The sequence below is a fragment of the Gymnoscopelus braueri genome (genome assembly GCF_963280865.1).
Source record: "Gymnoscopelus braueri genome assembly, chromosome: 8".
NCBI classification, from domain to species: domain Eukaryota; kingdom Metazoa; phylum Chordata; class Actinopteri; order Myctophiformes; family Myctophidae; genus Gymnoscopelus; species Gymnoscopelus braueri.
In genome coordinates this window covers 24871981-24899855 of record NC_137609.1, presented here as the reverse complement: position 1 = coordinate 24899855, position 27875 = coordinate 24871981, and the positions used below count along the sequence as shown (strand labels likewise).

The 27875-nt window shown below is 39.4% G+C and overlaps 1 protein-coding gene across 1 annotated transcript in view; it reads left to right on the top strand.

Moving 5' to 3' along the window:
• snx19a (sorting nexin 19a) overlaps positions 1 to 27875 on the top strand; it is a gene marked incomplete at both ends in the record, with an annotated part of 38773 nt that overhangs the window by 6425 nt on the left and 4473 nt on the right. The window contains 6 exon segments of the mRNA XM_080435990.1: positions 247 to 431; positions 780 to 867; positions 970 to 1056; positions 1058 to 1118; positions 9433 to 9508; positions 9619 to 9739. Coding sequence (XP_080292116.1) covers positions 247 to 431; positions 780 to 867; positions 970 to 1056; positions 1058 to 1118; positions 9433 to 9508; positions 9619 to 9739 — 618 coding nt within the window.

The window sequence follows — 27875 nt, the reverse complement described above, 5'->3', positions numbered from 1 at the left end:
AATCGGTACACATTATCTCTATAGTCAAGTGATGGTGCATTCTGAACATTACTGGCCCACTATAACCTACCTGGCGGAGACCTGTGCTCCGAGGAGCATTTTTTCTAGTTTCACTTGTCGTTAACATGTGCAGTGCACATTACACCATACCATTGCTGATGTCTAGCAGATAAAAGTAGACACTTGCATACAAGCGTCCTCTTGTGTTGAACCTGTTAACTTACAGTGCCACTATCTGTGTCTCAGGTGGGTGGATGTGGGAATGGCCCACCTCACCAGTGCTCCCTGCTGGGTGATTTACCTGCAGGTGATGCAGGAAGCCGTGTGGCCTGGTGGCATGCTGCCTGCACATCCCCGGCCAGAGCGCAGCGCCACACAGAGAGCTGAGACCAAGAAACAATGTCTTGACTGCCTGACGCAGCTGCTCCCAGGTATGTACAAAGTGTTCATTTAGCCCTAAGAGTGTACACATGTTACATTTGTTTACATTTTGTCCTTAGTTAGTCATTAATAATTGAGTCAATGTTGACCAGACAACATTCCTGGTTAAGAAGTCTTGGATATTTGAATTTTATTCCTTGCTTTACAATGCATTAAAATGCAATGATAACATAGTGTTCACCTACTGTATCTCAAGCAAGTTTCAAGTCTCTGCAAGTTGATGTTCATACCATACTGAAATTAACGGAATTCAATGGCTTCCTCAAAAATCATACAAACTCGTATGCTTTGGAAAATGGTCCAGTTGTAGTCAAACATTCCTCTATGTTCCCACACAGAGACCATTACTGACATACTGGGTACGGAGAAGTACAGACTGAGTTTGGAGACCATCCTAGAGTCTTTACAGGACCATCGCATTAACAAGTGAGATGTACACACAGCAAAATAATGAGTTAATTGAATACTAAGAGTTTAAAATACATGCCAATCTATTCAACCCCGTCTCTGTACTGCTTCGTACTGTAGGCATCTCATCTTCTGCATCTTTGACCTGCTATTGGAGTTCCTGATTCCAGAGTCTTCTGATGCGGTATTCCAGAATTTCCTGCTGCAGTCTGTCTAAAGATGCAGAGAAGGACCATGAAGGACACAAGGAGTTGAAGGATGGCGTATCTGTCAGTTAAGTTTGTGCAAGCATCAGATGTGTGCACAATCAACTTACTTGGCAGACAGGTCAATGAACCACCAGACCAGGACATTAGTCCTTTGACTTCTATAGATAGTGCCAAGGCTGGCCAAGTTGTAATACAGGTATGACCACAGAACAAGGGTTCATTTACAGAAAGCCTCAACACCAACTAACCTAAGATAACCATAGCACTTTGGATGTGTTTTCCACTGGAAAAGTGCTTTATACAAAACATTAAGCGCTTTAAACACAGAGCATTAAGACAGACAAAAGAAAGGCATAAAAGGACATGTGAATACAATTAAAAATAAGAATAAGATAAAATGAAACTATTCAAAATACGTTGGGAATAAACCCTCAGTAAAAGGCAACAGCAAACAGAAACGTTTTCATCTTTGATTTGAAACAACAGAGTTGTAGCAGACATGCAGTTTTCTGGGAGTTAGTTCCAGATATGTGGTGCATAGATAACTGAAGGCTACTTCTCCATGTTTGGTTCCGACTCTGGATTCATAAAGCAGACATGCAGCCTGGATGGTTCATGATGTTTCACAAGATCAGAAATATATTGAAACCATTCAATGTTTTATAAACCAACAGTAGTATGTTGAAGTCAATTCAAACAGGGAGCCAGTGTAAAGATCTAAAAGCTGGAGTGATGTGAGCCACTTTCTTGGTATCAGTAGTGAGAATTCAAGCTGTAGAGTTCTGAATCAACTGCAGCTGTTTGATCAATTATTTAGGGAGACATGTAAAGACACCGTTACTGTAGTTGAGTCAACTGAAGATGAATGCATGGACACGTTTTCCCAAATCCTACTGAGACATAAGTCCCTTATTACTTGATATTTCTTAAGGTGATAGTAGGCTGACTTTGTAATCCATGAGTCCATGATTAAAACAAGATTTCGGACTTGCCTTATGGTTTTTAACATGAATTATTGAAGCTGAGCACTGACTTTTAATCGTTGTCTAATTGTTGTATAACACAAGAACATATACAAAACAAATTTCAAATTGAAAATCAACCTAATTACTTATATAGCATATACTTGTGTTTTTTGTTGTTGTTGTTTTTTGTTTTTTTTACCATATTTGATCAATGGAAACTGGAATAAAGAGTTGATATCCAGTACTTGACTTTGATTTGTTGTCTAATAATAAAAAAATAAGGAGAGTGTGCAGGAGAGAGTGCAGATGTAGCTTGGGAGAATGTAACTGCGTCCCAGACAACAGATTCAAGGACAGCAGAAGGTTAGCAGACTTCTCACATGCAGTGTGGTTGTTTTCCTTGTGTGTTACATCACAATCTTATTCGGTTAGTTTTTGATGCATTGTATAATTTTAATCTAATTATTATTTGGCCTACAGCCAACACAACTTGTACCATCCATCCATCCTGTGTGTGTGTGTGTGTGTGTGTGTGTGTGTGTGTGTGTGTGTGTGTGTGTGTGTGTGTGTGTGTGTGTGTGTGTGTGTGTGTGTGTGTGTGTGTGTGTGTGTGTGTGTGTGTGTGTGTGTGTGTGTGTGTGTGTGTGTGTGTGTGTGTGTGTGCATACTATATACGTATCACACACACAACACAGCAAACCACATTCTTGTCAGATAACAGTTTGTCATGTTATTCTGTAACGTGATTGTTGGACATCCTACAGAGGGAGCTGTAGACCAAGTTTCCTTAGGATCAGTGCTGTTGGTGTACTGCTAGAAGTTGTGAAAAATAAAATGATCTATTGGGGATATGGACAGATTCATTTTTACAGTAATGGTATTACTGTTGCTAATCCCTTACTTGACCATCTGTGACAAAACAGTTAGCTTTTCTCAGTGCAAGTTTACATTTCAGTAAATCAGTAGACACCGTGGAATGCTGCAAAAGCATGCAACGTTTTCACGCAAAAATACAGCACCTTAGCCTTTACACCTGACAGTATCTGACAGTATTTGTCCTTTAGACAAAATGATACAAATTAATGTTCTTTCGGCTGTACGTATATGTTTGACTTGGTAAATAAGTAAAATCACCAGTACAGAATTTCCAGGTGCAAAGTTATTTTGTATTTATTTATCAGGATTTATATGATAGTTGTACGTGTCTTACAGACAATGACCCCCATTTCCACACAAGGTTCCATGAAAATGTATACGTTAGACTCTAACGTCTAAACCATCTGTGGTTGGAATCCATTTTTTAAAAATCAAGACAGCAGACTCCATATATCCATACAAGTGATACGTAAATATGAATATTTCTAATCCCTTTACTTTATGGATCTTCATCAAACTGCAATCTGTTATTGCATTGTGGCACCTATGGTTTGATCCATTTTTTTCACTCATTGATTGACTGAGCTGACCAATGGTACTGTAGGTGCGTTTTAGTTGCAGTTAGACAATGATAATACGTTTAATTAAGTTGATATGGTGTGTAAACACTCAAATAAAAGTGAAAGTACTGTACAGTATATTGTGTGTTATGACAGCGCATTAAAGTCAGTTGTAGAGGAGGAGGCGGCGATCAACTGGCTGTGAGCAGGTGCAACCAAGTGAAAGACTTTTTGCTCACGCCACGGTAGCTAAAACCATCTCATTCACGTACTGTAATACATTAAAAACAGACATAGCATTTCAGCCTACAATAAGGCCTTTATCAGATAAAGCATAATAAAGTTTCAATTCTTTCCACAATATTTCCCATTCGTCCAAGAATCTGTGTAGACAAATGAAATGCGGCTTTATCAGATCATGTCAACCTCTCTGGTCACAATTTTCATTTGGTGTGGCAGAAATGCAGGGTGAACTTTGGAAGAACTTGTGAAGGGGTCAATGGTCAGAAATAGCAGATAATTGCCAGACCCAAGAGTGACTGATGGTTGGACTCAGACAGTGGTCCCAAGGAGGGGTGAGAAAGAGGTCAACATCAACCCTTATTCACCTCCCAACCTTGTAGTATCCTATTACTCCCTCCACTTACCAGGGCCAACAAGGTTTTGTTCAGCTCTTTACACTTAGAATTATCTACAACTGCAGAATGCAGATCCCGTAGGTCTACTAACATGTTTCAGTTGTCTCTTTCTGGTGAACGCCTATGGTTCATTCTCATGCCAACTCTAGCTAGTGCTTGAAGTCCACGTCTGTGCCCCCTCATCGAGTAAAATAGGGCAGCACATGAGTGGGTGGGGAGAACTGTTACTGCATTAAGTCATACAGTATTGTGATTGAAATGTGTTCTTGTTCTCCAGACCTCGAAGCTCTCCAGTTTTTTCCACTGTACGCAGCTGGAAGTAGGGCATTGAGGAGGGGTGTCAGAATTCCTTGAAGGCCTCCTCTCATTGCACATCTGCACAGTACAATACAGGCCACACTACTAACAGGAACCAGATTCACTCACAAAGCTTGATCTACAGGTCAAATCCTAGAAGCAGGGGTTGGGAATACTTATACTGGTGCACAATGGTGCATTTTTTGTGTCAAACTCAGTTTTGTAGTATTGCTGGATGTTGTTGTTAATGACGACACACACTAATAACCTGCAGAAATGCAGCATGGTACTCTGTTTTTAATTAAGCTCACTGATAATGCATCCAACATGGGCGCTATAATAGAGGTTTTACCTCAAAAGCTTGGAGAGTCCGAATATTATGTTAAGATGTGGTGCAGTCATCCTTGTTAACTTAAACCCCCAGGTGAGGATGATCTCATGATTTGACTTTTCGCTATATCTGGGAAAACGTTTGTGCGTGGATGTGTGCATATACATTGGTCTCCAAGTGGAATGGAATTCCCCCATACTATTCCCCCACTTCTTGGTGCTGCAGCTGTGGTCTAGTTTAGCTTGACTCTATAAGTCGCATTGCTGTGGTCACTGAGCGTAGTATCATCTCTGGCTGGTACCTTGGCTTGACCCGTCCCTTCAAATAAAAGACATCTGTTGTTTTTGCAGTATGACTAGTTAACTAGAGTCTGACTCACAACACTGTTGTTTATGATACATGCCTCCAGATTTGGCAGGCAAGTCTTGTTTTGTCTCCAAACCAGTGCTGTAGTCAGTGCGACCGTATAGAGATGCAAGGTAAGCTTCAACAACCAAAACCGTACTCCAGATATCAGTGTCCTTTCCAGTTTCAGGATTATTACTTGAACGGCATTATTCCATAAGCATTTCTTAGCTCCCTGGAGATAATACACAATTGTAATCGCTTATTAATCTTGATGTGGTATTAAGCGAAATATCTTCAGTTAAAAAAACATAAGTTAAGGGTTAATCCAAAATTAACTACGCCAAAGGACTCTTTGAACTCATTCTCCATCATGCAATGTTTAGACCAACAACTTGCATAATACTGTAGAGTCAGCACTCAGCAGCATATGATGGGTATGTTGTTTTTGGGCTGGGTGTAGCCACGGTCCTAGCCATGCTCGTAGTTCACAAACCTAAAATCAACAAATAGTAGCTTGTCCCTGATGCTTGTTTTTCTGTAATTTATAGTTTTTTTTTCATGCATTGTTTCTGGCAGCAGTTCGGCCAGATGTGCAGCAGAATGTTTAGATTCTGGGGTTTCACTTTTAATGAAATGCATCTGGAGGTGCAAGCCCGGTCGCAACAACAGCTCTTGCAATGCAACACTCTGGTTGTTTGATTGATTGTTTTCTGACGTGACCTTGATTATGATCTTGACCCTTGGCCTTTTCAACCCTTAAACCACTTAAGCCGTATTTTACACTTTGTTGTATGACAGTGTTGTGCGGAAATAGCCGATCGACAAGCTCACTATGCGTTGTGCACCATATTCCTCATAATAGTGCTGACTCTACAGTTTTATGCAAGTTGCTTGTCTTAATAATACTCATTAATTCATTGTTTTCTGTTCCTGGGATATGTCCAATTAAGCAATTTTGACCGTGTCGTTGATTATGACCGTGACCCTTGACCTTTTCAACTATAGCATTCGTCATATGACAGTATTGAATAAAATAGCATATAAAGCACACACCATGTTATGCATATAAAACAGTTATTTTCTGTATTTTTGAAAAGTTTTGAGAATTTTTTAAAAATAATGTTTTGAAAATGTTCACCATGATATGGCCAAAATAGGGACGCCAAGTTGAAAGTGGTTAACTTATTGGGACAGCCAGTTGATGATTCTCACAGATTTTTAATCTGCTAATTTATTCTCAAGTTAATTTCACAGAGTTTCAGCATGACCCTGCATGCAACTATAAGTACATTAAGTTCAAAATGTTTCTTAAATTTGATGGACTTGAAATGTTATTTAAACATTTTTGACACATTTTACAATACGTATTTTTAATTATTTTTAAACATTTCCCCATGGACCACCAGGCCACCTGGTAATTATGCTGTGGACCCACTAGTGGTCTGTGGACCACTATTTGAGAAACAGTGCTCTACCTGGTATATCATCAGATGCTTGCATCTTGCAGCCAAAGCTCAGAGTGTGCATGCAGGCAGCAAATACGTCCAAGCAGGTAGTTGTAATTTAGATAATGTTATGTACTGGCTACATTGTTGTGCCTTTAATAAACAATAAACAAACACCTTGTTATTGAAGAAATCTTAGTAAAAGATTCCTGTTTTATGGGGTGCGTATGCACAATCATCAAAGCTACTTCACTTAAAAACATTTATTCAGAAAGCAATCAAAAAGTAATACAATTTGATCAGGTTATATTACTTTGGTGATGTGATCAAAATGATTATTTTATTACTTAGTAAGATTTTAGGAGATAAATCTGTAATCTGTATGGAATTAATTTCAAAGGTAACCTTCACAATCCTGGGTGCAGGACGATGCCTTTACCTGGCAATGATCCCGTTGTCACTCAACATTTATTACCACGTTTTACAGACCCTTGTTACATGGCAAAATCAAAATGCATGGAAAATATTGAAACTCTTTGACTTAAGAGTTATATGGACCACCATCAATGCAGACAGCAATTGCTGAGTCTTCTTATTGCCAGGGAAATCCCAGACCAGGAGAACAGTCTGCCAGGATGTTCCCATGATATCATGAGAAAGGAAGCTAATTCTGGTAAATGTTCCTGAGATCCAAATCATGGAGCACATAATGAACTACAAGTGGATACAAGGTGGTGATATACTGTACAGTACAGTGTTGTCAACTGACAAGAATTCTATAGTTTCCAGGGGTGTAAATATAACATCTATCCTTCTATAGATGCACGGAATCTCTGCAAATCCGTGTGTCCCTTGCATACCCCTAGAACCGTCCTACCGATTGACTTCGAACTTGCCGTGTGTATGGCCAAGGACCCGAGGGAGAGATGTGCCGATTGGGAAGTCGGTCAGATGAGTGGTTGACCAGGACTCCCTATAAATCCACACATCTCTGCAAAATGTCTGTCTGTCTGTCTGTGTACCTTGGTTTTATGCCCATATGAAGATCTCTGTATCTGTCTGTCTGTCTGTGTCCCTTTTATGCCCATACATGGAGATCCATGATGTCATCAATATGACACCTCAGTACCGACATCATAGACAGGCCTCTATGCGTCCCAACGGGCAAAGCAAATGCCATATCCATAGTAATTCACATCGCCCCGTTGGGACGCTTGCCATATCCATAGTAATTCACATCACCAAAGAATAAGACATATCCTTTCTTTGGTGATTTAAAGATGCCGTGAAAGAGCTAACTAAAGCACAGTACTGTACATCATAAATTCAATTAAATGTATGCAATCCTATCTCCACATGATGGATATGAATGGTATCTGAACTACAGCACATTATGTTGCTTTTGTTAGAATCGTGTTGTGTCAGGACACCTATACAGTGGGTGTAAAATTGGTAGTAAATATAGTAGTAATAATTGTTGTGCAATTCCCAATGGTAGTTGTGGGCTTCCAGCAGGTGTGACTACAGTGAAATCAGTTTTTCAGTGGGTCTCTGATCCTTGTGAACATGCTGAAGAGTTTAAGAGCTTCACTAAAGAGGCCTTTGCCTCTAGTGATTTATGATGTAATATATTACACTTGTCAAACTTAAAACCCAAGAACTTAAGTCTCCTGAATCTGAGTGAAGTGTTGTTCTTTTTTTGTTATGCCACAGCCTGTCCTGGTAAGCTCAGGACTTCAGAGCCGTAGTGAACCATGTGATAATCAATGCTGTGTTGTTATACTTCTATCTCAGTACCCTGATGCTAGAATAGCATGTACTAGAACCATATTTGTCGTGTTGTTTCTGTTCTGCCAGTGTACTGTATCAAGTTGCTTTGCTGGTTGTTGACATCTAGCCATGCAGCCATGACTATGTACCAAGAATGATCTTGCATACAAGGAGGGGCAGCAGTGGTTCAGGTGGTGTAGCGGCGGTTTGGGGTTCCATCTCCGGCTCCTCCTGACTTCACGACGAAGTGTCCTTGAGCAAGACACGGAACCCCTAACTGCTATAACTACTCACTCAGAGTGATAAAACAAAGCATGTCTGTGTGAATTCCCTCTTTTGCTTTTACTCTGACGACAGGGGTGAAAGGTGCCTTGCAAGATTCACCATTATGTAACAAGCTAGTAAAGTTTTGTCTCTCCGTAGGACCCGTTCCTAACATGATAGTAGTAGTTATGGGGTGTAGCTCAAAGGAAGTGTAAAAAGTGACTCCACCTGTCATTTTAATAAGTAGCCTATGTAAGCCTAGAGCAAAATGGGTGGGCCGAGCATGCAGCTTTGACTTGAACTCTATACCCCACCTGAACAGACATGGATGGGGGGCACAAACGCTGCCAGGATTAAAGGGCTGTTCGCACTGAGCTCTGTAACTATAACGATAACTATAACTATATCGTTCGCCATTGTGTTTGTTATATTTGTGGTGTGAACTCTGCCATCAACTTGACTTATTTTTGTAGTTATAGTGCTCGGTGTGAATTCCGCTGCAGTCAACTGTAGGAGAAAATGTACTAATGCAGTGGTTCTCAACGTGGGGTCCTGGGGGGGGGGATTCCAGGGGGTCCCCAGCAAGTATTTAATATAGCATTACGGTCAGTTTAACCTCTATAACTCAGCTATTTGAAAATAGCCGATCTACAAGCTTGTAGATCATGATCATGTTCACCAACAGAGAGGCAAAGGTTAAAAAACCTTTCATATGGATAGCATGAGATACAGTATTGCAATGCATAGTAGCTTCAAGGTGTTTTATTATCACATGTGCTTACAATACAGCTGCTAGCAACATTGCAGGAAGCTCATTCTCTAGACTGCAGTCCTGTCGATGTGAATATGGCTGTGTGCTCTCATCATTGTCTGTAAATAGTCCAATCACGGTGGTGTTAACTTGTATGCACACTTCATGGTGGTGTTTGAGCTGCGTGTGGCCACACCACACAATCGTGTGTGAACAGGGAGCACAGGAGGGGACTGAGCACGCAGCCCTGGGAGAGACAGTGTAGAAGAGTTGCTGGTGCCAATCTAAACCACCTGGGGTCTGTCTGTCTGTCAGGAAGTCGGGATCCAGCTGCACAGGGCGGCGTTGAGTCCTACAGTGGATCTCTGAGGTTCATGATGGTGAATGACGAACTGTTGTCAGTGAACAACATTCTTACAGGTTCCTCAGCTTCAGGGTGAGAGAGGCCGTTGTAGTGCATTATAGGGTGATGGCATCATCCATGTTTTGTCTGGAGACAAACTGTAGTGGGTCTAATCATTAGACGTGTGTCAGGCAGTGAGGGGGTGATGGGCTTTGACAAGCTGCTTGAAGCACTTCATGACGTCTGGTGTCTGCTACAGCGCATTCAGACTGAGAACTTATGTTTTCTTAGCAACAGGAACAATGGTGGTCTTTTTGAAAAATGCAGGGATTTCAGACTGGAGCAGGCAACGGTTGTAACTGCAAGTTTATTCGCACATGCCTTGAGGACTGGGCCAGGGATACTGTCTGGGCCAGGTGCCTTATGAGTATTAATCCTTCTGAAGATTTTACACACATCTGCCCTAGATATTACCAGTGGGCAGAGGTCCTGCATATCCATGGCTGTGATTATATCCTCAAAGCATGTATAGAAGGTGTTCAGTTCAGAAATATGCAACACTTACTACATACTACATTTCCGGATTTCATGGTTTTCAATCCATTTGACACGTTTCTGGTGTTGGAGCCATGGTATTGCGACTCAACCGTAACCTTTAATGGAGTTTCACTCTCTAGACTCTAGAGTTTACTTGCATTTCTGCACTTTAAGTACGGCATGACGTTTCACCTTTATGTGAGGCTTGTGGTTAGGGAATGTTTGTAACAGTAATCCTTGGTACAACGTCATCAGTAAATTTACTGATGTACTGTTTGCTATAGTGTATACACATACACAAAGCTAATATGATCACTTACAAATAACTCTGTGGACATTCAGTAATAAAGATCAGATTTGACAAACAGATTAGATTTGCCTGCAGTCTCAACAAAGCCTTAGATTGCATCCAGACTGTAACTGGCCATATCTTTTTAAATGTTGACATTTTTTTTTAATGTTTTTACAATTTTCAGAAATGTTGACATTTTATTAGGGTTAGGGTGGGATTCCTTGGGTGGCTCCAAACATTCCTATGAGTTTATCTCTTGGAGTTTGGATAAGACACTGGGCTCTGCATATACATTACCTGTATTATTCATGTCGAAAAGAGTACAGAGCAGCTTATCAGAGTTTAGAAACGTTGTTTGTGCAACATATACTAAAGGAGGAGACTATATGGAAATATTCATTAAATGACAATGGGGCAATACTCTAGCTCTGCTCTTGCAAGCGTTTCCTATACACAACTTGAGTTGATTTACAACCAATAGTCAAGCAATGAGAATCACAGTATGCTATAGTGGAACACCACGCCATATGCTGGAAATATGCTGGCACAATCACAGTCAGCTACACAATGTACTCTTTCACAATGTTCCTTGGCAAAACTCTGCAGAATGATTTACACATATTGCAAAAGATCACCTGTCTAATCTTATTCTCTACTTTTGTACAGTTCATGATAATTAATGATAGTGTTTTGTAACTTGTATATGAGCCTAGATATTATGCATGGGATGCCAACACTCACAAAAGGAACATTCCTTGGTCAAGGTAGACATGGTACTATAGAGCTTATTACTAGTGTAGGTTGTTTGTAGTTTTGCTCCATTAATCCTGATTCTTCATACTTTGTTGTATGACGGTGTGTAAATCAAGCATTTGCTTAATTGGATCAAAGAAATAATGATAAGCAGTCATAGGCTGTTACTGTTGTACTGTAACAAAGCCATGAGAGATACTGTAAGGGGTATCGGGTGATGCTGATAAGGTAATGGTGCTGTTGATTATTATGATGCACCATGGGCATTTTCAAGGGATTCAGCTTGTTGACTTTTCAGTATTTTCTGTATTGACATTCCCTATACTGTCCTGATTAATGTTTTGTTAAAATGTAGCTGAGACATATCAAATGCAGGAATGCTGGTATTGCACAAGTGCCCTCAGGCCGATAAGGTACAGTAACAAAGCAAGAAGCAACATCTCTGGTTGTTAGGATAACACAGATGAAACAAGGGGGCCAAAATGAATCAATGCCAAGTTAAATATAGGTCTACTGTATCTGCCCTCAGCATTAGGCTGGTCTCTAGCCATGGACACTTTCCCCTTGAGTCATGACTCAAGCATTAATAAGACATTCTGGGATATCCTCTCACACAGTGACCACAAGGCAGGTGGTCGACCCAGTTGTTGAGGATGTATTATTAAATATATTGTTTTTAATTCTTCATTGTCGCCTTGGATACAATGTGAGTCAAAGCACCCATCTCAGATTCTCATTCTCTCTTCAACACAACAGAGAAGCAAAAACATTGTTTTTCATGGCAAATCATGAATAAAGGGATGGTGGGAGCTGCAGTTTACATCAACTGTCCTGATTCTGTGGCAAAAAAAGGACACTCGATCTTCTTAAATTAAATAAGCAGCAGCATCACTGAATATCACTTTTACCTACAGTACACGTATTTATCATAAGGCTAGATGACCATTGCTCTACAAGCTCACAAGCTTATAGATCACTATTTTAGCTTTTTGTCAAAACAATTAAGTATACAGGGCTTGAGCTTAATTGATTAACTGAGTCATTATCATTGCTTTTCTGTGTGAGCCTCTGTATGCTGCCTGTGAGGACCTGGTTGTGAAGTGACCTAGGTTGAACAAGGTTGCCTCCTGGGAGCTTTGGGGCTTTTTGGAAATTGCTTTAATTGGCCTCAGACTCTTAAATGTTCTCCTGCAGTGTCAGAGGAAAGTCACGAACTGCCATTATTGTGTTTTCTGCAATCAAGTTGTGAACTGGTGTTTGAAGTGGGGCTGGTAAACACAGTTACCTGTATATTGTAATATACAGGTAAAGGGTGCTCTGTCCGTGCATAGCTGTGCATACAGTATTTTCCTTGGTGCTGTTGAATGCATGATATACATAACATTTACGAATGGAAATTGAAATGGAGATCAGAAAGACTAGAATGCTTAACTCTTCCTGCAAAGCAATGGTAGAAGTTGTTTGATTTAGCCGAGTGGGATTTGACTTACTGTAGTAAGGCTAATTTCGGTTAAGTGTCATGTGACATGTTCTTAAAAATGTACAGATGTTCAACTGAAGAAATTAATGATAAATACATAAAATCATATGGATCTTGGGATCCACATGGGAATGCCTTGGCTCCAATGTGGATCTCGATTCAATGTGGCCAGCCTGTGACTGCACTCATCTATGACATATTATCTATGATGTATGACTCCACATTTTGTCAAGGTTTCAGCTCGATCAGAGCCCCATTGACATCCATTATAGAATTAAGGTTAAATATTTTAAAAAGTATTAAAAAAAATGTGAAAAAATAATTGGAGAGGAGTCACTTCTGTGGCCTACTTCCAGTGTGCACAAGAAATGTGGCGCCGATCGGTACAGCAGTTTGCATGATTAGCTCCGGACACGACCGACATAGAAACAGACACGGACCCTCTTCTAGACGGCTTGCTTCTGAGGAGTAAAAAGTGCTGACTTTTATCTCTGTGCAGGGCAGGCGATGTTGGTACATTGCTATTCTGAATTACAGATTTTGCTGCGGTTGTGCATTTCAGAGTTAACGGGGAAGGAGAGGGTGATAACAAAACTTTAAAAGACACAACACGTCACTTAACTTACTTTTGTGGGGTCGTTGTGAACCCACAAATCATGGAGAGGGAGAGAGAGGGAGAGAGAGAGAGAGAGAGAGAGAGAGAGAGAGAGAGAGAGAGAGAGAGAGAGAGAGAGAGAGGAGAGCACTGCTCCATGAGTCACAGTGTTGGCTTTGCCCCCACTCTTCTCACTGCTATAGAGACAAAGGGTCTGCATTAAGTCTTGGCTCCATACAGAGGGACTTTCTCAAAGTTGTTTTTTTGGAAGACCAGCTTTCTACCCTGACCCAACCAATCCCTGACGAAAGCACTGGGAGCCTTTTTGCACAAAATAATTAGGCTCACAAAAATCTGTTCTTTTTGAGCGTCTGTGGCTCTGTGCTAAGAAGTTTGATCATGTTTTGGTCATTGTCAAAGTGCATGATTAAAGAAAGATTTGATCTACTATTGGCCCATTGTGCTGATCTCTTGCCACATATACTGATTGTTCCCCAGTGGCATACACTGTGTGTTAATTTAACTCAGAGAGTGACAGCATACCCTATCATGATGCCCTCTAACAGTATATGATGCCACCAGGTGCTCATTATGTCCACATTACTATTTCTTACCAATTCTGTACTTAATCTATGTTCAAAATGGCAGACCCAACCAGATTTTTGGCCAATCCAGATTTAAATCAGATAGTTTTTTATTAAATCTGAACAGTAGAAAAAAACACATGGATGCAGATTTTGGTGAATCAGATTTGAACCACTTTCCTACTGTAGGTGGTTTGAAATGCAATTCCAATCTGATCTCTAAAGATATGTCCGGCGGTGCCGGTGTTGCTCACCAAAAATAGCCGATCTACAAGCTCAACGTGTCGTGATGCGAAGCGCTGTGAGCTTGTAGATCTGCTATTTTCAGCAAGTGACAATGTCATATGACAGAGTATAAGTTAACGATTGCAGTCAATACTAGAGAAACATTACATTTGAGAAACAAAATCAGATTTGCCTGCAGGCTGAACACAGCCTTAGATTGCATCCAGACTGTAATATTTTTATCACTATGTGATCTTGGCAAACTCTACAATCTGATACTGAAATTCCCACAACGATATGTAAGCAAAATATTGTGCAAAATCAAATGTTTGCCCATCCATACGTGTTACTTCAGATCCTGACATGATTGTATAAGACATATTCAGTGCAATCATGGCCATATACTGTGCTGGATGTTCTGAAGCATTTCCTGTCAAATTCTGAATACTATCCAGATGGCTGCAGCCATAGCATGCATTAAGCATCTCACTTGAATTAATTTCCAAGAATAAAGTTTATGTCAATCTCAGATGATCCTTAGAAATGACAATAAACTAAATCAGTGCAGCATGTCAGTGATGAAAACACTGCTCTGGTCTACTTTCCACTGTCCTCACAGAGTTCATCTGAAGAACAAACTGCCAGCAGGGATACAGTTTTGTGTATACTGCATATACACCATTTTCTGTGATATGCAACTCAGCTTGTAGGCTACACTGTAGGTATTATGCATAATGAAATGAACCACTTCCAGGGCATGTCATTACTGGTGAACATTTCCACAAAATAAATAAATGCATAAATACATATGATTTTGGGTGGTCCTTGACATGAAAAAGTTTGAGAAACACTGACATCATAGCAGCATAATATTGCTGTTAGGATTTAGAAGACATTTGTAGAATCCCCAGAAGCAAAGATTTGAGTTAAAATGTTATTAAGATCTACAAGTTGTATATCTGCTTTTTTTTAATAGCCCAAGTATAAAATAATGGTTATAGCTAAAAATCTAAAATGACACAGTTTATGCGTTTCCGGATTGAATGGGTTAAAGGGTGGTTAAAGGAACACCTTAGGCTGGGCCTGGGACAATGCCAGATTTCAATATCTAATTGTCATTTGTTTTCAGTACTTTATGTATGTTCTCTTCCTCCCTCACACCTGCGGTGGCAGTGGAAAGGGTCTGGACTTCCAGCTGTTTGCTCAAAACATGACAACGCTCCATTTCCTTCAACCGCCCCTTCATCAGGCCTCCCGAGAAGGGTGTTCTGAACCGCGGTGTCTTCTGCTGTTTGGCGTCAGCAAACCCGTGTTGGGTTATGTAACATCTCGGAGCATGCTGCTGATTTATGGTACAGGTGTTATCTAGTAGCGCTTAAGCCGTAAAATGGCCTTAGTGGCACGCTGACGAGCAGGGTGGTGTCAGAGGATGTACATGTGGACAGGTGGGAGGAGATGTCAGCCTTGATTGATGCTTTTAGGTTTTGTTTTGTTTTGTTTTGTTTTGTTTTGTTTTGTTTTGTTTTGTTTTGTTTAATGAACATAGATGGGTACACACACACAGAAGACACACAGACACACACACACACACACACACACACACACACAGAGACACACACACACACACACACACACACACACACACGCACACACACAGACACGCACACGCACACACACACACACACACACACACACACACACACACACACACACACACACACACACACACACACACACACACACATTTGAAATATTTATTTTTGTCCACATAATAAGAAGTACAGGGTGTACAAAGGACATAAACAGTGCAGTCAGATGAAGGGAAAACAGTTAGTTACAACGCGCATGTAAAGCAGAGCATTGTTACATACAAAACAAAAGATGGCATACTTGTCGAACACAGCGGACAACAAACACACACACACACACACACACACACACACACACACACACACACACACACACACACACACACACACACACACACACACACACACACACACACACACACACACACACACACCATTTTTATATATTAGGGTTATATATCTATTATATATCTATAACCCTAACCTAACCCTAAAACCGAAATAAAGTAATAAAAAACGGGGGGGGAAAGTACCCAAATCCGCCGAAATCCGTGCGCGCGCGAAGGGGAGTGCATGTGTCCGTTGCCTGGGGGGCTAAGCCCCCAACCTAGTAGAGACCTAGGAACGCCTCTGATACTGACCAGGATACTGACCAGGACACTGACACCAGGACACTGACACCAGGATACTGACCAGGACACTGACACCAGGACACTGACACCAGGATACTGACCAGGACACTGACACCAGGACACTGACACCAGGATACTGACCAGGATACTGACCAGGATACTGACCAGGACACTGACACCAGGATACTGACCAGGATACTGACCAGGATACTGACCAGGATACTGACCAGGATACTGACCAGGATACTGACACCAGGACGCTGACACCAGGATACTGACCAGGATACTGACCAGGATACTGACACCAGGATAATGACACCAGGATACTGACACTAGGATACTGACCAGGGTACTGACATAAGGATATTGATGAGGATACTGACCAGGATACTGACACTGGGATATTGATCAGGATATTGACGAGGATACTGACCCCGGGATACTGACCGGGGTACTGACCAGGATACTGCCAACAGGATACTGACCAGGATACTGACACCAAGATACTGATCAGGATACTGACACATAGCATCACAAATAATCCAACATTAGGCTTGTCTGACCATTTTATGTAGTAATGTTATCACAAAAGTAAACTATCTTTAATGCATAAGGACATTTTCATGAGGCTTCATTCACTAGTTGAGGCAAGGTGATATGGAGTCTGTCTCAAGACCCGCCCTATACCTCTCATTTGTGGTTGAATTTGTTATGAGGGTGGATAAGCCAATCAGAGGTGGAGTAGAAGTCTCTTGTCCCCCTCCCCCCTCTTTTCCCCCCACAGGATAAACCTGTGTAAATGTTTAAAATGTAACAATTTGAGAATAAAATGACATATATTTTATGTATTTATAATACAGAAAATACAAGATCTGAAAGCATCTTGATACAAATTACATCAAATTTTTCCATCCCAGCTAAAGACATATGACAAAATACAAAAACTACTGGGTGTGGCCTACAGTATATGATGAGTTATCCAAGGAATCCAGGGACAAGCGGTCTGGTATAGCGCCACCATGAGGTCGATTTAAACTAAAAAATAGTCTCTGTCCACAGCCTTCAGCCTGGTGTAGATAATCATTTAAAACAGATCCAAGATCCCGTTTTCTTAACTGCTGTATAATATACTTACATGTGAAGAGCCTAAGCCTTAGGCATTCTTTCTGTTTGTGATTACTGTGTATGGGTTATTTAGTTCATGGGAAACTGCCCTCTGGTTCACTAAAACAGGGAGTTGGGGCCGATAAATGTTTGGGAAATGGGATTCATGCTGCTTTTCTATCACAATCCACCACATCATTCCAGCGAGTCCATTCCAATTCAATTGTTCTTTTTAAGGAGGTACAAATTATCTCATAAAACAATACAGTATTGTCTATGTGGGAACATGCAAAACACAAAGCAAACACAACACTTGTTTGTTTAAACAATTTCCTTTGAGTGTTGAACAGTGGCTGTAATGAAGTTATATCGTCTGACAATTTTGCACTGTAAAAAAAAAAAAAAAAAAAAGATGCTCTCATTAGAGCGCAAATCTCTGTCAGGTGGTATGCCCTAATAATAATAACGAATACAAGAACGCTCGCCCTGGGTCAAATCCAGCGACCTCGCATCGCCACCAGGTATTCGTAACCTCCGGTTCCGGTTACCATAATAACATTGTATGCAGTTAAATGTCTACCTACAATAGTGTGGCATGTGATTACCAGTTGTATATCACAAGTAAGACGCGCGAACGCTGGAAGCGAATGCAGCTCGGAAATATTGTGTATTTACGGACTTGTAATCCGTGTTATTTCACCGTGATGGGGAGAGAACATTGACATTGTGTGTGTGTGTGTGTGTGTGTGTGTGTGTGTGTGTGTGTGTGTGTGTGTGTGTGTGTGTGTGTGTGTGTGTGTGTGTGTGTGTGTGTGTGTGTGTGTGTGTGTGTGTTTTTGCAGGCTGTTGTGCATTTTAATCAGAGCATTGTCTAAATTCCTGCACTCTGGCGCACTCTGGCGGCTGCACACAGGCAGTGCACGCACGTGAGTCACATGGGGGCGTGAGCCAATGAGAGCGCGGCTGCACACAGAGACACACACACACAACCCGAGCACGGTTACATAGTAAGCTCCACTTGGTCTCCTGCTTCTCATACACATTGCTTGTCTTCCTGTTCATCTTTCTTTCTGCTTTGCCGATCATCTGCACTCAAAACTCTGTAAGTGGCTAGAGACTGACTTGACAGCTCGTACTGAGCTGAAAGTGCACGGACATCAAGACTCGTAATTTGGGTGTTGCGGGGTATGTTGTCACGTTTATAAATGTATATTTTGGTGTTGATCCAACATTGGCTTGCGATTGGCTAGCTCTGGTACATCCCATAAGCCAGAGGGACAGGAGCATTGTAGTGAGGCTGTCCAGGCTATGGCCAGGAGGGATGATTGCTCAACAAAAAAAATGATTGCTCGATTAAAAAAACGTTCCAGAATTTAGGTCTGTTGTCAGCGTGCGCACAATAAATATAACACAGTTCGGTCTAATGCAAGATTAGTTGCGGACACTGACAGACAGACAGACAGACAGACACCTTCTAATACTTATATTTATGTTCACATAATATAAGTGTTCTTGAACTCTCTCTCTCTCTCTCTCGCTCTCATCTCTCTCTTATCTCTCAACCTGTAGTTGAGGGAGTGCTGTATTTATAATTTCATTTTCCTCCATGTGTCCTCGCTGCTTTCATGAAGAAATAACTAAAGCAATCCTGCCCAAATCATCTGAAACAGCCATGCCAAGTGATTTGCGTCATACAGTAGCATGCCCAAATACATGGCCAGAGATAATAAATGGATAGCTACCGCGGTAGAAATCTCTCTGTAGACATTTATACTATTGCACACAGTATATACAGTAGGCCTACTGCTCCACTGTCCACCACTTGAAGTCAGCACACTAAGTAGCTAGCCTTATTGTGTTCTCACTTGCCTAAATGATGGCCCAGGTTGTGTTATTATTTTACAGTTGTCAGGATTGAACTACATAACCAATTCAGATAATGGTCTTCAAATGCTTGCCCCAAGTGCTGATGGTTCAACTCCAGTGCTTTTTTTTTAATCAGTCACACCCAAAACCTTTTCATTCAGGCCAACGTGTTTCCCTTACTTCCCAAGGGTGTCGATGTTGGAGGTGATCCATCAGGGCTTTTCAGAGGGTTTGGAGTCCTTGTGAGAGCATGTGGTTTCTTGCTTTGATGGCTGTTTTGCTGCCAAACCATGGAAACATGATGCAGTGGTGGGGTTGCTGTGATGTGAGGGTGACTTCATTACAGCATGGTCGTGAGTCAGTCTTCTGGATCTTTGGAATTGAAGCCACTCAGCGCAACACATGCTGACTGAATAACACAACACACTGTAAAGTATGATTCAACGGATTAGCTTGACCTTCCTTCATGTTCTCATGAGAGGTATCAGTGCCTGCCTGGAAATATTGAGGAGACCATGACCCACAGATACTGGAATATGTTTTTTTTTTTAATAAGAATATATTGTTTATATATTCTTTAATGAATACACACACACACACACACACACACACACACACACACACACACACACACACACACACACACACACACACACACACACACACACACACACACACACACACACACACACACACACCTAAACACCACAGTATAACATCAACTTGGAGTCACTTCAAGCATATCAACAGCATGCCTTAGTTGTAACGGTGACAATGTGACTTTAAAATGCACCTCAATGTTATTTATTGACTGATTAGATAGAACAAATACATCCAATCAGAAAACTTGTCATGACATGTATAAGACATACTGTTATATAATATAATATTGCTTATTACAAAGCAAACGTCCATATGACGCTGCTGCTGGGGAGCTATTACCTAAATAAACCAGAGCCTAAATGGACTTAAGTGAGTGCTGGTATTCTTTTCTGTGAACTTTATCCGCCTGAACCGTGCACTGTGTACATTTGTACTTCGAATACTCGTCTCATGAGTGCTTGCTTCTTTCCTTTTCAAGTTATTACAAAGCAGCCAACTGATTTAGTATCAGATTACCACATACTGATGGTGTCAGATATGCATGTGCCAAATAATGGCTTTATTACAGTAAGTTGGACAAGTTGGTTAGGTCATCGCTGGATAGGAAACCCCACCCTGTCAGGTTGTGTGAAGTATGATGTATTATCAAAATGGCTGCCGTGTAAATATGGTCCATAACCCACACACTCCCCACCCCCGGAATAAGATGATTTAGGCTATAGTACTCAAGACCGTTGGTCTCAGTCTTGTCTTGGTCTTGCCAGCAGTCTTGTCTCGACTCGATCTTGGACAAAGAGGTCCTGGGATTCGTTTTTTGTTCATTTCACAAAACTTGGCTACTGCAGCGATTTACTGTCAATAAATGGTATTATTTTGGTTTTGATTCATTGGTTTGGTTCCTTTTTTATTGAATTCATTAGTTAATTACTTAATGATTTCAGATTACAGAGATTATTTCTTTGTAAAAACATTTTGCTTATTGCATATAGTACTACTGTTGAGGAAGAATTTAGGCCTGATAGTTATTGTTTTGGTACAGCCTGTCTTGTTATGGCTCAGCTTGTCCTTGTAGCTAATCCCTGTGCTCGTTGGCAGAACTACCATACCACCGACATGAGTGTTATTGTACTTCTCACCATGATATCATGTACATCAAAGCATATCTATCACTTAGAAATAAAATACTGTCTCGATCTCTTGCCTCATCAATTACTGATCGATCCAGAAGGGCGCATACCATGTGGGCACAATACAGCGAGTCCACTGTTACTGGCCTTCACATGAATTACATTTTATGTAAGGATTTCTACTACTTATATAAGTTTATGTTTAAGTAAGGATTTGAGTACTTAAAATCCCAGTTCATTAGACTAAGTATTACATTGTACGTCATGACCTAAACGTACAAGGGAGTCTGGTCATTATGTCCAGTCAGGAGAGAGTAGGACCCAAGTGCAAGATGAGAGGCAGAGGCAGAGGCAGCACAACTTAAAGAGTTTTTAATTATCACCAAACCAGGAGGAGCAGGCAAAAATCTGTCCAGGTCATAGATTGTATAAAATGAATGGACGGCGTTATGCCCCTAGACTCTACAGACCGTAAATGAAGCCGATTGTTCAGCTGTGTGCAATCCGCCATCTTTCAATATCGCGTCATATTGCGTCATATCCTGCAGAATGACACCAGACCATTATTGGTTGGGTTGCTTGTCAATCAAAAGCGGGGGCGGGGAATGAATGCTATTGGTTGTGTAGCTTGTCAATCAAATCATCCCGCCCCTCCCAGAGCATAACCTACTTTATCGTCAATTTTTAAATAAATGGGACCATAGTTTACCATACCGCATATCATGATGATTGAAAGGAGACTTTAAACTAGCGACTGGAAGCATATAGTATTTATGACAATTATTTATTAAGGTAAGAAAATCTAGTCTAAAGTTTGTCAAAAACCCATCCGCTTGCGTTAAAATAAATTCTTTCTGACACCCACAGGGGTAAAACAGCGAAACTACAGGCCATTCGGTAGCACTTTATAATAACTATACACTATAAAGCATTAGTTAAGCATTAGTAAATGCTTAATTCATCATGAACTCATCATTAGTAAAGCATTATTCATACATTACTAAGCATTAGTAAACACGGTTATAAATGTTGAAACTATACACTATTAAGTATTAGTTAAGCATTAGTAAAAACACTTAATTCATCATTAATTCATCATTTGTATAGCATTATTCATACATTACTAAGCATTAGTAAACACAGTTATAAACCTTTCAACTATACACGATTTTCAATTAGTTAAGCATTAGTAAGTACTTAATTCATCATTAATTCATCATTTATATAGCAATTAAGTACTCAATTCATCATGAATTCATCATTTATATAGCATTAATAATACATTAATAAGCGTTTTGTAAACACAGTCATAAGTGTTTTATTGCCCATTGATAACCTAATCTTTAATGTGCTTAATGATTGTATTCTTACACTTTGTAAATGATAGATTCAACATTTATAAATAGGTATTATATCAATTTACAAACCAGTTATTTATGAGTTGTTAATGGTTCATACGATCATTTAGAAAGTCTAAGTAAACACCATATACAAACCACTTGGATGTATAGTGAGTGTGTTAATAAATGTCTTATAAACACTTATTCATACTCAATGAATGATTTATTAAGGTAGTTACTACTTTTTAGTTAAGTATTTTGCGTGAGCCCATCTAAAGTGAGGACTATCTATGCCTTATAAAGCATTTATAAATGAGATAGCGTGAGCCCATCTAAAGTGAGGACTATCTATGCCTTATAAAGCATTTATAAATGAGATAGAAGTAGTGATATAGAAAGTGCCAATATTTATTGCAACAATTGAGACAGAACATGGCCCGTGCAGTGTAAAAATAAAATTAACATTCTTGTGCTGTATGAAAATAAACAAACAATATGCAATGCTATAAACATGTACACATGGCTGATAAATTAAATAAACATTTTACTTCATGAAAATAAACAATAAACAATCTGCTATGCTATAAACATGTAAACATGGCTGATAAATTAAATAAACATTGTACTTTATGAAAATAAACGATAAACAATCTGCTATGCTACAAACATGTAAACATGGCTGATACATTAAATAAACATTGTACTTTATGAAAATAAACGATAAACAATCTGCTATGCTACAAACATGTAAACATGGCTGATAAATTAAATAAACATTTGACTAACTTTATGAAAACAAACAATAAAAAAATCTGCTATACTATGAACATGTAAACATGGCTGAAAAATGTAATTAACATTCTTGTACTGTATGAAAAGAAAAACATTCTGTGTTTTGCCTTCACTATGCATATAGCCACCCTTGCAGAGCTAGGCAGACAGTTCAGGAAGTAAAAAAAATTTAAATCTGTTTGGAGGCAAAGTCTTGTTTTGGGTTTCTTCTTTAAATTATCTTCTTTGGTTTTTCTTATTTGTAGAACAGCAATGACATGGAAAACACAGTGAATGGATTTGTTAAAATGTGTACTGAATAATGTTTTCCACAGTAAATATTTTAACTTTTAACAATGCTTTTAAAGAAATGAATTAAGCAGCTAAACACTCACACAGTTGCAATGATATGAAATTAACATGTACATAAACACATCCTTGGTTGTGCTGGAAATAATAATATGCAAATCTCTCCCAATATGCACAAATAAATCACTTGAGTGAAAATAAAAACACAACATTGCTCCCTATAATGGCATTACAGCATTAGCTCAGAGCAGAATAGCCTATAAGCTAACATGATACACAGCAGCCTGCAGCCTAATGGCTAACAGGCTAACAGGCTAGGCCATATGACTGGTACTGATTAGCAACAAACATGACGTTTTTACCACAGACAGAATACACAGTTGGGCTGTGAAAAAGGTTCTAGCAATCATGTTTCATCATTACTGAGACAATACATCACAAGGCCAGTACTTACAGACACAGCTGCACATAGCTTTGCTCTATGCTAAACAGGAAGTGAATGCATACTGCTGCAGGTGTTGCCAGATTTTGCAGAAAAAACAAGCGGCCAGGTCTTTGAAAACAAGCCCAAAAAAGCAAGCAACTTGGCTCAGTTTTACCACTTTACATCAGCAATTTGAAAATAGCAGATCAACAAGCTCACAATGTGTCACATCAAGACACGTGTGAGCTTGTAGTTATTTTCAAAAAAATATTAGGAAAAAAGTAAAATATTTTTCCTTTCCATGAACATTTTTGGGAACCACTGGTTTAAAAAAAACATTAGAAAGTAAGCTCAATGAAGCAACTACACTTTTTAAAAAAAAGCCCCAAATTGTTTATTATAAGCAGACATGGCAACACTGGTAAACAGGAAACTCATTGATATCCCCTACCTGGCCACGCCCACAGTGGGCAGGTAGGTGGACAATGTTATACAATGTAATAAACAATTTGGGGCTTTTTTTTAAGTGTAGTTGCTTAATTGGGCTTGCTTTCTAATGTTTTTTTTTAAACCAGTGGTTCCCACATTTTTTCATGAAAATATTTTACTTTTTTTCCCAATATGTTTTTGAAAATAACAGATCTACAAGCTCACAACGTGTCATGATGTGACACATTGTGTGCTTGTTGATCTGCTATTTTCAAATGGCCGATAGCTGGTAAAACTGAGCCTAGTTGCTTGCTTCTTTTGGGCTTGTTTTCAAAGACCTGGCCGCTTGTTTTTTTGCAAAATCTGGCAACACCTGCAGTATGCATTCACTTCCTGTTTAGCATAGAGCAAAGCTATGTGCAGCTGTGTCTGTAAGTACTGGCCTTGTGATGTATTGTCTCAGTAATGATGAAACATGATTGCTAGAATCTTTTTCACAGCCCAACTGTGTATTCTGTCTGTGGTAAAAACGTCATGTTTGTTGCTAATCAGTACCAGTCATATGGCCTAGCCTGTTAGCCTGTTAGCCATTAGGCTGCAGGCTGCTGTGTATCATGTTAGCTTATAGGCTATTCTGCTCTGAGCTAATGCTGTAATGCCATTATAGGGAGCAATGTTGTGTTTTTATTTTCACTCAAGTGATTTATTTGTGCATATTGGGAGAGATTTGCATATTATTATTTCCAGCAAAATCAGGGATGTGTTTATGTACATGTTAATTTCATATCATTGCAACTGTGTGAATGTTTAGCTGCTTAATTCATGTTTGCAAGTTAATTCATTTCTTTAAAAGCATTGTTAAAAAGTTTAAATATTTACTGTGGAAAACACTATTTAACAAATCCATTTTATGTGTATTTCATGTCATTGCTGTTCTACAAATAAGAAAAAACAAAGAAGATAATTTAAAGAAGAAACCCAAAACAAGCCTTATTTTTGTTGTTGTTTTTTACCTTCTGATGTTAACTGTCTGCCTAGCTCTGCAAGGGTGGCTATACCCATAGTGAAGGCAGAACCCAGATACTTTTTTTCATACATACAGTACAAGAATGTTTATTACATTTTCCAGCCATGTTTACATGTTTATAGCATAGCAGATTCTGTATGTTTTTTTTTCATAAAGCACAATAATGTTTACTTAATTTATCAGCCATGTTTATAGCATAGCAGATTGTTTATTGTTTAATTTTCATAAAGTAAAATGATTATTTAATTTATCAGCCATGTGTACATGTTTATAGCATTGCATATTGTTTGTTTATTTTCATACAGCACAAGAATGTTAATTTTATTTTTACACTGCACGGGCCATGTTCTGTCTCAATTGTTGCAATAAATATTGGCACTTTCTATATCACTGCTTCTATCTCATTTATAAATGCTTTATAAGGCATAGATAGTCCTCACTTTAGATGGGCTCACGCAAAATACTTAACTAACAAGTAGTAACTACCTTAATAAATCATTCATTGAGTATGAATAAGTGTTTATAAGACATTTATTAACACACTCACTAACCATGTACAAATGTCCGCATAAATATACAACCAAGTGGTTTGTATATGGTGTTTACTTAGACTTTCTAAATGATCGTATGAACCATTAACAACTCATTAAAAACTGGTTTGTAAATTGATATAATACCTATTTATAAATGTTGAATCTATCATTTACAAAGTATGAGAATACAATCATTAAGCACATTAAAGATTAGGTTATCAATGGGCAATAAAACGCTTATAACTGTGTTTACAAACGCTTATTAATGTATTATTAATGCTATATAAATGATGAATTCATGATGACGTAAATACTTAATAATGCTTAACTAATTGTAAATCGTGTTTAGTTGAAAGGTTTATAACTATGTTTACTAATGCTTAGTAATGTATGAATAATGCTATACAAATGATGAATTAATTATGGATTAAGTGTTTTACTAGTGCTTAACTAATACTTAATAGTGTATAGTTGCAACATTTATAACTGTGTTTACTAATGCTTAGTAATGTATGAATAATGCTTTACTAATGATGAGTTCATGAGGAATTAAGCATTTACTAATGCTTAACTAATGCTTTATAGTGTATAGTTATTATAAAGTGCTACCGGCCATTCATATGAACTGTCTCTTCCGTATTGGCGTCAATGTAAAAATCTCAGGCTGGCCCCCAATTGGTCCAGGTACAGACAAAGTCAAGCACTTATAACACAGGGGATTAGAAATTGAAAATGACTAACTAGACACAGGTGAACTAACTGACAATCAACACAGGGATAATGTGGCAGCCAGGGACTAACCCACAATCCAACCCTGGGCCTTGATGCTGACGAGTGCCAAGCAAAGTGGTCGGGTGTTAGTCGGCTAGGGATTGAACCCCAACCTCCCAGCCTCAGACTGGATTCTCTAACCACAAGGCCACTGAGCTAGTCAATCATTCCCTATCAAGAATCTATCTAATTTATATATACAACACACACACACGCACGCACGCACGCACGCAGACAAACAAACGCACGCACGCACGCACGCACACACGCGCACACACACACACACACACACACACACACACACACACACACACACACACACACACACACACACACACACACACACACACACACACACACACACACACACACACTATTCTTTTTAGGGTTATGCACTATACTGAGACCACTCCATATTACAATCTGGTGCTGGATTTAGACTACGGCTCATGTTGACTGGAAAGTAATAACCTGAAAGATTGCAGTGGAATATTCAATCCTGTCCCAATATTTATTTATTACTCTATCAACCCCATTTAGAATTATGAACCCATCACCTGTGCACGCGCACGCACACGCACCCACGCACACACACCCCTCAAAAATAAGACAATAAATCTGCCATGTATATTAAAGGTTTCCTGTGCTTTCAGTGTACAGGAACAAAGAGTTTCATTCATGTCAGCCATAAAGTATGGCCAATAGGGTACAAGTTCTATCTAGTGAGTAAATTAAAAAAGACATTAATCCAAGTTTCAGTCCTCTTTTGAACAAAAATTGACATCTTACATTCTGTTACTGTTTTGCCCTTGAGCATCTATTCTTCCATAAAGCTCATTTTTCTCTCAGCAACAAATGACACCCGATGATTTACTGGTTTGGTGTTAAGACAATGTCAGCAAAAGTGTGCTCCATATCTCTTTGACTATGTACAGTATGTGTTTAAGCAGACATTAGATTTCCTCGCCTTGCATTTTGAGTCAGCAGTATAGGAAAATTGGCACACTATAAACCGAATTGGCTCATTTAGAATGGCTTCAGAGATGTGTAGGCCTATATGTTTGCTATCTCTACGGTGTACATATGATTTAATTATTCCATGTGATCTAAGCCCAGCCAGGTATAAATCAGGTTTAACTGAGAGCAACGCGTGAGTTTTATGAGCAGCATGGGTGCATATAAGCAGCTCCATGGCCGATCATGGAAGGAACTGTTCGTTCTAAAAGGCATTGTACTCG